At 35.7% G+C, this 13,092-nt stretch overlaps 1 protein-coding gene across 1 annotated transcript; it reads right to left on the bottom strand.

Moving 5' to 3' along the window:
- Positions 1-383: 383 nt before the first annotated feature.
- On the bottom strand, positions 384-13,079 carry LOC121424592 (glutathione S-transferase Mu 1-like). Its single transcript, XM_041620342.1, has 5 exons — positions 12,940-13,079; positions 7,478-7,698; positions 4,652-4,786; positions 4,025-4,161; positions 384-2,026 (listed from the first exon to the last, which is right to left on the bottom strand). The coding sequence occupies exons 1-5, from the start codon at positions 13,020-13,022 to the stop codon at positions 1,766-1,768; spliced, it is 837 nt and encodes a 278-aa protein (XP_041476276.1). The 5' UTR covers positions 13,023-13,079; the 3' UTR covers positions 384-1,765.
- Positions 13,080-13,092: the final 13 nt, after the last annotated feature.

The following is a 13,092-nucleotide window of genomic DNA, read 5'->3' as shown; positions in this document are numbered from 1 at the left end:
TATTTTTCCAGCACCCACCTCCAGGGACCGGTTTCATCAAATAACACATTTGCAATAACAGTTAAAAGCTACTGAAATCCTTCAATATGATTGGCTGATGGTAACTTTGTTTTAGAAATTGTGCATTTGTTATTATAACAAGTCTTTATGAAACAGGACCCAGTAGGAAGAGGCATTCAATCAACTTTTTACATTTTATCCTACTTTAAACTTATTTATCTAATTCGTGAATTATTTATTCTCTCAATTATTATTTTATTCAATTATCCACAAATTAATCAATTAATTAGTATATATCTATTTATTCATTTATCTAATTTCTATCCTTTTAGATATTAAGTTAATTATCTATTCAAGAATTTATTCGTTTCCTTTTTTTTTTGGGGGGGGGGGTTAGCCTCCTTGATAGAACAGGTTGAACCATAACATGATAATAAACCCTTTGAGACCTCAGCCACTGAAATAACCAGTTGATTGTATTCATAGGTTTTATTGCTCTTTGATCAAATAGCTAAATAATATTCAACTTGTTTGAATTTTTAATTTAGAATATATATCTTTATGTATCACAATTTGCTGTCCTATCTTTTTACAAAGGAAGAATTCCTCCTGTTTTTGAAAGACTTGGTTTACATTTACAATTAAATAATCAAATGATCATACCCATAAAGGGTTATTAATGTAAGAACTTGGTTCTGTTAAACAGAATAATTCCATAACAACAATCTATGCTAAAATAATGTATAATCTTTTCTGTCAAGTATTAACATTGCTACTACATATCACTATAATGTTTGAAGGTGAATGAGAAGGAAGTTTTGTGAGAGTTCCACCCATTTGGCAGTGTACAGGAAAAGAAGTATGAAAGCTCAAAATGACTGAAAAATGAACCGTGAATAATTTATACATCCATCTTCAACTTCAGAACCTTGGGAACTACACAAAACAGAATAAGTTAAAAGTTTTCTCTCCTGAAAGATGACTCTGTGTAGAAGGATAAAGCTTACATATTTGAATCCACTTATTTCTACTAAATTCTATTCAATAAATAAATTTTGGTACTGCAGAATCATAAAATAGCCTTAAAAATGGACATACTGAATCTTTTCCACATGCACTCATTGGAGTAAAATTGCATGAATGACAAGAACGAAACAATATATAATAGGCCTAAAAGAGACAATGGACGCTAAACGACAAGCAGTGATTGGCTGTCGAGGTAAACAATTCAGGCTTAGTACCAACTGTGACTTGAAGCAAGCAACTAAAATAATGCAAGGGTACTTACAAACTCCTTCTGGCGGCACAGAATAGGGTCAGTTAAATTCTATTCATATTTCAGATGAATTTCATAATATCCGAATGATCCAACACAAAAGATATGTTTTATGCACTTAAATGCTCCACAGTCAGGAGACAAGTCATCTTTGAAGTTCAAACATGGAAAGCTAAAATGTTTAAACATTACACTAATTGTGTAATGAATTTGTGAAAATGAATTTTAAAATCCCAAATTAGATTTTTTATTACGTAATTCAGTATGTTTTTTGTTCATGAGGAATGTCTTTCTCACAATAAAGACAGTAACTAGATAATTTTCAGATCCTGTTTTCAAAAACAAGCCTTGGGCTACTCTATACAACCAATTTTACATTTCATGTAACTTTCACACTAAATATTCCACCATAGCTACAAGTACGTACATTGGATTGTTGGCTAAAATAAAATGAATAGTACTTCATATTTCAGACAAACACGCTTAAATTCACATCTGTTTGGCATTCGATTCAGGTTTAGGCATGTATGGTATCTTAAAAGGAGGCCTCTCAGAACTCCTGTGATAATTTCCAATACTTGGTAATGCCTTCATGTGGTTGTAGTAGGAGTTGAGTTTCGGGAACTCTGCCAAGATGGCCACAGGAGGGCGCCCTATATCCAGCATGCCAAATTCAACATTGGTGTCGAGGAGGTCAAAGATGAGGAAATCCACCCAGGTCAGTCGATGAGATACAAAATATCCATTTTGCTGGAGATAGGAGACAACAAGGATCATTGAATAATTCTGTGGTGATATTGTTTTCCTTTTCTGTTTGACACATTTTATCTACCATAATCCTAGGACCTCATTCATGTATTTAATACAATAGCTAATTTTGCATTTTTTCTAATCTAACTGTCCAGTCTGTATATTTTCTTCACCTTCTTTTCTTACAGTATGCTAAAAGTACATAAGTGTATACCAGTTGGGAGTTTTTATACATGGTGCTACGCATTTCCTGATTATTTCTTTGTTTTATTCCTTTATAATAAAACGGGTTCAAGGATGTAGCCAATAGTGAGTGCGTATTCAAGTCACGTGTTTATGCTTTAATTATGCGCAACCTTCAAGTCGTGCATTTTTCGTGCAGCACTGTGCATTTTTTGTGCAGCACTGTGCAATTTTTGTGCAGCATTAGTTCCAATAGCACGTAAAAACTGATACGCGTTCAGTAAAAGAGGCTGGCTAGGATTTTGATGCGCTTACTTAGGCGCGCATAGTAGATACGCCTGTGATGTCATAATTGGCAGTCTTGTGATCTCGATCGTCTGTACTGTGCGATCGTACAGCACTGTGTATTTTGATCGCACACAAGTTGGAGGGATTTGAACAAGATTTCCATGAAAAATTCATTTTGCCGACCCGTTTTATAAAACAATTAATGCACATTTTAAGATTCGTGATGTTAGTGACGATGCGAGCAACTCTCGGGCATTCACAATATTATGCAAAAGCACTCGGCGCAAGCGCCTCTTGCTTTCGCATAATTGTAAATGCCCTCGAGTGTGCTGCATCGTCATAACACACTCATAAATGTGCATTAATTGTATAATAATAGCAAGTTTTCATATAGCGCATAACACATTAACAAATATGTTAGTGAGTTCATTTTGTTGAGTTGTAGGTTTTAACCCTATCTAGGCGGGGGGGGGGCCTCGGAGGCCCCCCCTCAACAAATCGCGCGTGCAAAATTTTTTGACCACACCGCTCGCTGAGTTTTTACTTTCAAGTCTTGCGCAACTTTTGAGACCAATTTTGCATCACCCGGGTACATGGTTCCGAAATTACGCAACATTATGTAAGTGCATGTCAGACCGAAAATTGCTCAAAAACGTGATTTCGTGTACAAAGTCAATGCAAATTGTGTTTTCAACCAAAATTCATAAATGTATGATTATTTTTAGTTTTGCTAGTCTAAATGTATTCATTTTATGATTTTTATGATCACAGAAGAGTCCTCAACAAATTTCATTGAAAAAACAATGAAAAACAAAAGGTCAAAAAAACAAAGAAATACATAAGAAATTGCAAAAAACAATATAATACATAAGAAAATGATTTGATATCACAATTTTTTTCATGTACTCTTGCTAAGGACACCACAAAGAGTTTCTATACCAAAAATTAGTACATTTGGAGCTTTATTTAGGGAGTTAGAGGAAAAAGTATGATTTTGCATACTAATTACGCATAAATTAGCATAATCGCTTAATAGCGATTCACATGAAATAAATTACTATACAATCTTGTAGATTATGTCCCAGACAACCCGCCTGCCAATTTTCGGCGCGATCGCGCGGTCGACGGCCGAGATCTTAGGGGGGGGGGCCTGGGAGGCCCCCCCCGGCCATAGGAACTCCCCAAATACCCCGGCCTAGATAGGGTTAAGAACCGTTTTGAATTTTTCAACAGAAACAATTATTTTCAGGAGTTTTTTCTATAAACCAGGGGCTGCATGATCAAATGAATGTTCGCCATTGGTTTTTGTTGAGCTTAATTGATTAGACTTTTAATTGTAGATTCTAATTATCAATTTGTATTTTGTAGACAGAAATTTACAATCAGAAACAACAGTTTCAAGTGCCTTACAAATAATTAATAGTAGAAGTATTTATGTTTTTATTTAATCAAGTTTTTTTTTGAAGTTGTCAGTATATGTTAATAGGCACACACTTTACAGATTGTCGTCGAATCAACATGATTTACCTGGGAGGGTATCGAGGGAGCTATCTTCTCAAAGTATCCCAGCCAAAGCGGAGCTATCTCCCTCAAGTATTCATTTCTCATGGCAAGCGAAAAAGACGGGTCATAGATCATCTTTGATAACTTGCTGCGAGCGTCCTCTGAAAGATATTGAAATAAAATAAGAACTTTAGTAGTTGATTCAGGGACATGCAAATGGAGCAAGAAAATAATGCTGCCATAATGGGGGGGGGGGGGGGGAGAAAACAAATTGAGTAAGAAAGGGAATGACACAAAGTGACCTTTTACAACCTACTGCCTGAATCTGCAATATTGGATAAGCTTTAACATGGAGGTGAATGAGGATTTTCTGGGACTTTTCTTTGTATTTTAACAGCTCTTCCGAGAATCAGGGAGGGGGGGGGGTTAGTCTGCTGGGCAAACCCTTCACTCAAGTCAAGGGTCTGAATGTGCAGCCTACTCATGCCTTGTGTACTGAACAGCAAGTTTTGTATGTGCTAGTCTTTGCATGGAGGCACATTTGTTGATCAAAGTTCCAATGAGGGCCTGTGCCTGTAGAATAGGAGGGGGGGGGGGGGGGTGAGGGCGAAATCGCCCCAAGCCCTAGTGCAATGTGGGGATCCAACTTACCAACTCCTTGAGCCAGAACCTCACAGCGATGGAGATCTTCACAGTCACAATCCATTCCTGTAGCCCTACCAATGTAATGAAGGATGGCTTGCTGCTGGACCATAGATACACCTGATGATGTCACAATAGCAGGTACTACATAGGAAACAGAGATATAAGAGACAATGTTTAGGGACAGTGATTTTCCGTTTCAAAAAATGGCCTTTTCCGTTTCAGAAAATCACGAATTCCGTTTCAGCACGTCAGAAAACGGAAATTCCGTTTCCCCATAGACGTTGTACACAGGGAAAAGTGACAATTCCGTTTACACATTGAATAGCAAAATCAAAGCGCGCGCATACACTCGCACTGGCCAAAATTTGTATCTGCTACTGTACCAACAACACAATAGAATCCGTTCTAATCGGATCTATGCTGGTGTATTCAATAATTTTTCAAACTGATTTAGCATGCATACATCCTCACCTTTCACATAATTAGCATTATTTTACGGTGAAATTAAATTTCATCGATAATTTTGGGGTTTTTTGGACATCGTTATCATCAGTCAACGACTTTCGCCAGTCCGCCATCTTGGATTTTAAGACCACGATATCGTGCTGTTACATCTTCAAACGTAGAGGGCAACAACACACGACCGTGCAGTTGAGCGATGTGAAGCTCAACCCGGCCGGCTGGGTACGATCGCGGGTACTATCGAGTGTGCTGATGTCGAGAGCAATCACGATGTGTGAATTGTCATGATTGTAGCGAAGTGAGATCGTGTTTTCTGGGGTTTTGTGGCCATTTAATATTCTCATTTTGTTGTTATTTCGGAGTAATTTCTGTTGCTATTCTGTGTATTTTGAGGGAAAATACGTTTTCCGTGATTTTCCGTTTGAAATGCCACTTTCCGTTTCAAAAGGCCTTTTCCGTGAATTCCGTCCGTTTTCCGCGATCGCGGAAAATCACTGTCCCTAAATGTTTGATTTCTGTTAGTGGGGGGTGTAAGTGATCACAAACCAAAATAGCTGAAAAAGCTGAAGAGTGTTGACAAAGTTGTAATCAAAAGAGCTGAAAACCACCTCCCCCCAAAGGCGAAATAAGCAAAATCCTCTCACTGTCAAGATATAGGTCTTGTTGTAATGGCCAACCATCAAAACTGTCAAAATTTGACAATCTAATAATACACAGACATAGACAACATAGACAAATTTTACATATTTTTTTCAAGTACATGTACAAAGAGAGAATATTTTATTTGTGTAATTTTCAAAAAGCGTCAAATTTTGAGTAATTTGGTTTAACTGAAGTGCACAAAATTAGTTTTTGAAACTTGATAATCTAACTCCTTTATCTCAAACCAACTGCTAGGGTTGTACCATTACTCTTGCCAGAAAGTTGAAATATTCATGTCTTCAAAATACTCTAATCTATAACTTAGCATCCTATTCAAAGAAATTTTCAACTGTTATGCTTGTGATTATCCTTATTCATCTGATATAAGGGGGGGGGGGGGGGGTTGACCTTATTCATTACTATCGAATGTGAATTGCCATAAAATCAACAATAAATTGCAAGGGAGGATTCTTTGTAAAAAACCCAAACAGAAATTTGATCTTCAAAAAGTAAGTTAGCTTATCACAAAGAACAATTCTCCTTGATACTGTCAAATTTGAAGTTGTAATGCTAAATAAAATAAGAGATACAATTGTTTCTTTGATATGTTCTTCCAGACTGCTTCTTCCAGACTGCTTGGTAGTTTCACATCGATATAATACAGTGGTAAACATCGTATAATAACCAGAGTAATAATAATTGTGAAGGTAATTAAGTAGAGTCATTTCACATGAATTATTAAGTCCTAGTCATTTCTACATGGTGTCTATTCTCATGTTGAGGCAATTTTTAAAAAATACAAATACATAGGTTTCATATTCTCATTTGTTGAGGCAATTTTTAAAAATATCAAACAAATAGGAGTGATGCCAAAAATTTGTTCACAAATCATTTTCATATTAACCTCTAGTTAAAGCCTCTTTATTTACTATCTATTGTCCACGGCTTGCATTTTCATAATAAGTCTTAGAAGAGGTGAGAATATTTGTTCATCGTGACTTAGCCGTGAACCAGAATAGCCTGGTGGCTGAGTTGTTGCCCGGCAAGCAGTAGATGACAGGTTTGAAGTTCCAATTTTTTCTGACTCATGATTTTCAATTAAAGATCGAGCATGCGATCTTAAACACATAGGAGTAATTCCAAAAATTTGTTTACACAGTGTAAACATCTCATGCTTGAGTGAACCCAAAACTTCAAACCTTCATTTCACCTTATTCTTTGAATCATCAATGGATTTCTTGTACATTTAATAAAGTACTTAATGGGTTATTCTTCCTCAATTTGATAAGTTATTATTTCAAAGCTTAGGATGAGGTTTTCAAGCTCAATGAAAATCTCAAAATTCAATTTGGGCAACTTATTGTTGGCTTTAGGATGGTTGGTCACAATCTCCTTTTTAAAAGAAAATTTCCCATTATGATAGAAGGAATCTATAATTAACAGAATTTTATTTTCTTCCAAAGGTTAACCTGACCAGTGCTCATTGGAAGACTACATTACAAGTAGATGATAATAAACATTTCTTCTCCCCAACATCTTTAATCATTTTGAAATCAGAGACACATCAAGGTTAACCATATAAAAAAAATGACAATAAAATAACAAAGATCTTCTGAGAATAACATGTTCACATTGCACCTTATACCCTTCATATGAGTTCCAAAAAATATCAAAACATTTTAATGCTGAATGGAGGTAAGCCGTGGGGGAGGAAAAATATGAAATTACCTTGTCCATATGTGTATAGGCCTTGTTCTACTCCTGCTTTCTTGGCTTCAGGCCAAGTTTCTCGGGTGAAGTCTGTCTGATTATAAGGTACATTGGCTTGCTTCAGCAGGAGTCGAATAGCTTCTGCTCGACCTCGACCAGCGAAGTAGTGTATGGTGACAAAACCCAGGTCTTCGGCCGGCACACACCCTGCCTTGCCTGTAGCTATTTCTTGAAGTTTTCTACGTTTGAAGAGAAATAAAAGTCTTTGGAATTATTAATGTACATGCAATTAGTACGGCTGAGTAATAAAAGCAGGATTTATATTTATCTTTCAAAAATCAGAATCTGGTATTCCAGTAAAAAAGAAGTTGAGAAGTGGAAATTATGTGCTATACATGTAGATAGATAGATAAATGGTTTATTGATAAAAATCAAAACATCATCGCGGCTAATGCCGAATTGCGATGTATTCACAAGGTAATAAAGACACAAAAATATTCAAACAATAACATAGATAATTACAAAATAAATAATACAGAGAAAGTATGATATTGAAACTACTTGTGTTGTGGAATTCATCACATGCATGGTCAAATCTATTTTTCATTACAGTCAAAATGCTACATGTACAACTTATATTAGCAAGTAATTATTTCTTGTAATACAGAAAAAGGAAAGCTCATCAGCCCATCAAATGAATATTTATGAAGGTGTGTATCTAACAGTTTTCATAAAATATTGCTGACCTTTTATCTAATAGTTAGATTAGATATTTACAAAGTTTTCAGCGTTTTGCTTGGTGAATTTTACTCTTTATTTAGATTTAATTTTCAGCCCTTAATACCTCTGTTGACTTGTTAAAATGAAATGAAAAAAAAAAACTATTGAGTTCTCTACTTTAGAAGGGATTTGACTGTTGTCTTAGTTTAAGTTTATGAAGCACATAACATAGATCTGTAAAGGTAAACAAAAGTAAATAAAGGGGAAGATCACCCTGCTGACAAGTGTCATAGGGTCTACTTTCAATTTGAACTTGATCCACCTTGTGATGGGATCGTTTAACTGCAGTGTTATTCCACCCCACAGACTCTTGTAAACTTGTTGAGCCAGAATACCAATTCACACCAGTAATTAGGTTTATGAAAACCTTTATTACAACAAACTATTCTAACAAGGGTTACAGATTATGAACGAAGTATAAACATATGAAATATTAACAATTTCTACAATTCAATGATAATGACGATGCTTAGCTTGTGGGCAATTCCACAGGTTGGGACAAATCTGTAACGTGAGTAACCGACACATTCCAAAGATTTGCCAGGAGCATAATAGAATTTCCCAAGTTTTGTTTTTATACAAAGGATAGTCAGACTGTGTACTTTGTTGTGATACGGAGATGTTTAGTTCCTATCAATAATAATGGAGTTACAGCTCCAAGTATGAGTCAAGGTGTCTCCAAATGTAACGTGAGTAACCGTGGAATAGCCCTTATTCTTCTTCTTCTTTATTTGATTCTTCGTTTCACACTTGAGTTCCCTGACGATGACTATCTGTCTGACGTCAGCTCCTGTCTCCTGGATATAGACCTAGACCAATGATTCCGTCCCCGTCTCTTTAACTCCAGTTACAGATCATAAATCTAAACACCAACTTCTCGTTGGTGTTTACTGATTTATAACGATTCCAATTTTGCCAATGTGGAATCCCAAGACCCGGACTATCAGGTTGTCCTTAACAACACCTTGTTGTATTCACAGAGAGCTGAATATAGTATTCTGATGAAAACTTGTAATACTTTTGTGCAGTATCTCTAACAAGTAGTATCTCTGTTGAATTACAGCAGCTTCTGATTTAGAATAAAATTTTAGCTAAATTTATAGTAATTTTATCCCATAGATCTAATGGTCAAGAGTTTGGAACTCTGATATTCTTGGAAAGTTTTCTGAAGTATACGCCCCTCTAAATATCATTGGCTAATGCTGGGTCACTCATTCTGTCCCTTGCATTTGATTTGTTAAGAGCTATTTACTCTCTACCACCGGAAATGGTCAGAAACAGAACTCTGATTCTTCTTGGAAAGTGTCTGACCCATCTAACGGTAAATGTTTACGTTTTACCTCATTGATGTTGAGCCTTTCTCCTTTTATGGTCATGAGGCTTCCTATTCAGGGATAAATGGATAAAAGCTAAGAAACCCTGACTCACAAGTGGTACCTGTATGACGTTTGACCATCGTCATAATTACTGGGAAAACCTTCCACCGGAAGCTTTCTATTTCCTTCTTATGAATTACATTCATAACTTTGGAATGTTTACTACTACATTATAGAACATACAATAACATAGATGATACATATAGAAATAAACAAATACATAACAGAATGTTATACATTTGCAATAATAACATTTCATATAACACATAATATGAACAGTCTTATAATTAATACAGTTATAATTACACAATTATAAACTCATTATCACATGATACATACAATAAATACAGTCATATCTTGACAACAAGTTTGTTAATGCCTGGTAAAGGATGATGAAAATCATTCGAAGAATGAGAGATAAATCTACCCAGCATGTTAAGTTTTTAATTTGTGAAGTCATATATGAGCAGCTAAAACTAATTATTACGATTGTTGAATGTAACTGTATGAATGTGCAAGATTGCAACATCAGCATGCAAAGGGTTAATGAAATATCAAAAAAATCATTTTCTATGATGAAACTTCGGCAAATACCAATGCACCTAAAAATTTCAAAATCAATTGAAATTTATTAAGAAAATTAATTAGTTTACAATTTTGTGGAATTTATTAATAGAGCTGCTTCGCCTGCTTGTATGTGACGTCACGTCACAAAACAAAAACTTTTAACAATTCATAATCATATGCATAGCAATTAGCATAACTTGTCATGTTATTCTTTTATTTTCTTCAAACCTAGCAGATTTAACTTTCACCCATCCAGATCTATGACATACACGCATCAGTCTCAGAACCTAAATTCTCAATCAAGTTCAACTCCAACTTTTAATTTCAATTTTATGGCTCAAGTTCAGTTGAAAAATAATAAACATGTCAGACTCATGGCATGGCATAAGGCATGGGGCTCTTTAATCTTTTCTGTAAAAATAAAATCATGTCATGACATGGTAATCCCAACACAACAAACATGACAAACAAAATACAAATAACTTAAGCTTGATCTAGTCTCTAGAATACTAGATCTACATAAAACTTTTGCATTCATCATTGATATGACATTGCTTTGCTTGAAGTTAAATTACAAGTGGCCAATGGCAATTGGCCTGAGCTGTGCCCGAGCCCGAGCTGTCTGGCAGTACTGCCTAGTGCCTACTGGACCGGGTCTGTAGATGTAGTCCGGGGCCTGTTGCATGAAATGGTCTTTCGTGGAACCATTCTACGTAAGAACGAGATATCGCTCAACTGTTTCACAAAGCCGATTTGAGCGATACGAAGAATGGTCCTTGGAAAGACACCTCCAGACATGTCCTACGTAGGCATGATCTTCTTTGCACACCGCCCGCCACCGTCGGCATTGAGAGAAAACGCGTTTACGGCAAGCCACTCTGACATATCACCTTTAAACATATTTTTAGGGGGTTGATGATGGATTTTATCTGGGATGGCGCCAAGTTATCTTTTATATGGGGGCTAGTTGTCATCAATTTCACGTCGACTAGACGACCAAAAACGGATGTCATTTTAACTTCTCCGGGGTAATGTAGGCCCAAATATTTTTAAATATGTTTTCTTTTATTCTCCCTCTGTCCTATATCCCCACCCCTTTTCCATAAAAAAATAAACTTGAACTATCGAAATGGGCGACACTATCTCTCTGACCCCTCATGCTTTCTCATAAATAATTCAACAACATGAAAACAAACTTCTTTAAAAGAAATAATATAAGGAAAAAAGGCATGTTTATAGCGTTAAGCAAAAAACAAAGAAAAAAAACGATACAAAACTAAGATGTTAAACATTATTTTTTGATGAGATTAATTTTAATCAATGAAAATTAATTCTTGGATTTGGGATAACTTGAGATGTGAAACAGTGACACAAAACAAAAATCTGCAGTATCAAAATAGCTCATTCTAAGATACAGATTAGGCTTAGCTAACGAATCCATCACAATCGCTACAAAAATTAATGAAGATAAGTTCATCAAATAAAATATTATGGAAAATCCATACAAAGAAGCACATTTTAAATCGTAGGGTGGCCCCTTTCGGCTCCTCTGTCATGTTAAAAGGATCACGGTAGTCTCTACTCCTCCCTTACTTAACTTTGAAATATTGTACATATATATTTTGTATATTCTTAAACCTTATATAAACTTCAAAAAAATTAAGTGATCAACTTTAGATATGACCAACGTTAATATGATCGTTGTAATTTTTAGCATTGTTCCTGTTAATACTATTTTCTCCATTGTGGATTGCACAACTTTTTCTATGTTTTAGTTATTATTGCAAAGCACTACTTTATTTACTTGGCCATGTTTGCAGCAATGTTCATATTTTCCTTGTCTTCGGTTACTCATCATGCATCTGAGGTACTCTATAAACACTCGTATTTCTTGCGTTATATCTGACAAATCAAATAAATAAATTAGATTTTTCACACGCAGCCTCTCATATTTTCCCTTTTAGTCTCGTACAATCAGACACTGTTGATATTGTTTACTCCATTCAAACCCTATATTTACCTCAACAAATAACATATTAACGCATAATTTGCAAAATTACAATTTAATGTAAGTATTCTATAAAAATACAAAATATTGAACTAATAAAATGTTGAAATTACTTCGTCAAATCAATTTTATACCGGACAAGGGTCTCTTTCGTTGAAATATCAATGAAAGGTGTCTCTAAAAGGACATCGTGTTCTAAATAAGGGAAATAATGAAAAATTCGATTTTATTCAGTTATGTTTGTGAATCTTTGAGGTTTTTTCTCTTTTTACCTCATAAAGTAAGCTCCATACATCAATTCTACAATCAGTAATAAATAAAACATCATTTGATCTCCTTTTATTGAAATAAATGATTTTATGAAAAGTCGTCATTCCGAAATAAAAGGTTCAGGTGACGATGAAGACTAAATATTTTTCAGATAATATCGATGTCAAACAATGTCGCGGACTTGGAAGACAAAATTGCCTTCGTGAAACGGAAAGCGCTGATTTGTCGCCAATCTTCCTATCTCGGAAGAATGGTCCTAGGACGTTCCTACGTATCGCTCATCTCGTCATGCAACAGGCCCCCGACTCTGGTGGTGGTACCGGTATATCAGCAGCTGGAGTACGGTGTCGAACTCGAACGTCTCCGGCCCGGTCCTGGCTGCAGCTGCACTGAATCTGCGCTCCGCCTCCAACAAAGTCTGTGGATCTTAAACCCTTCGACTCGGGCAACCAGTTTACTAAGCTTAGTAAATTACTTACCGCATCATCATACCACTTTTACCCGTGAGGTAAATAGTGCCTAATGCAGCAATAATTATAGCGCCAAACTGGAGCCCATCCATGGTCAAATTGATGATTTAAGCCAAGCCCAAGTAAGCCCCAAGTTGTTCAACTTCAATTCTGCCTGACTGT

Source organism: Lytechinus variegatus, chromosome 11, assembly GCF_018143015.1.
Source record: "Lytechinus variegatus isolate NC3 chromosome 11, Lvar_3.0, whole genome shotgun sequence".
Lineage (NCBI taxonomy): Eukaryota > Metazoa > Echinodermata > Echinoidea > Temnopleuroida > Toxopneustidae > Lytechinus > Lytechinus variegatus.
Note: the sequence above shows the minus strand (reverse complement) of the source record. Positions and strands in the feature narration are given on the sequence as shown.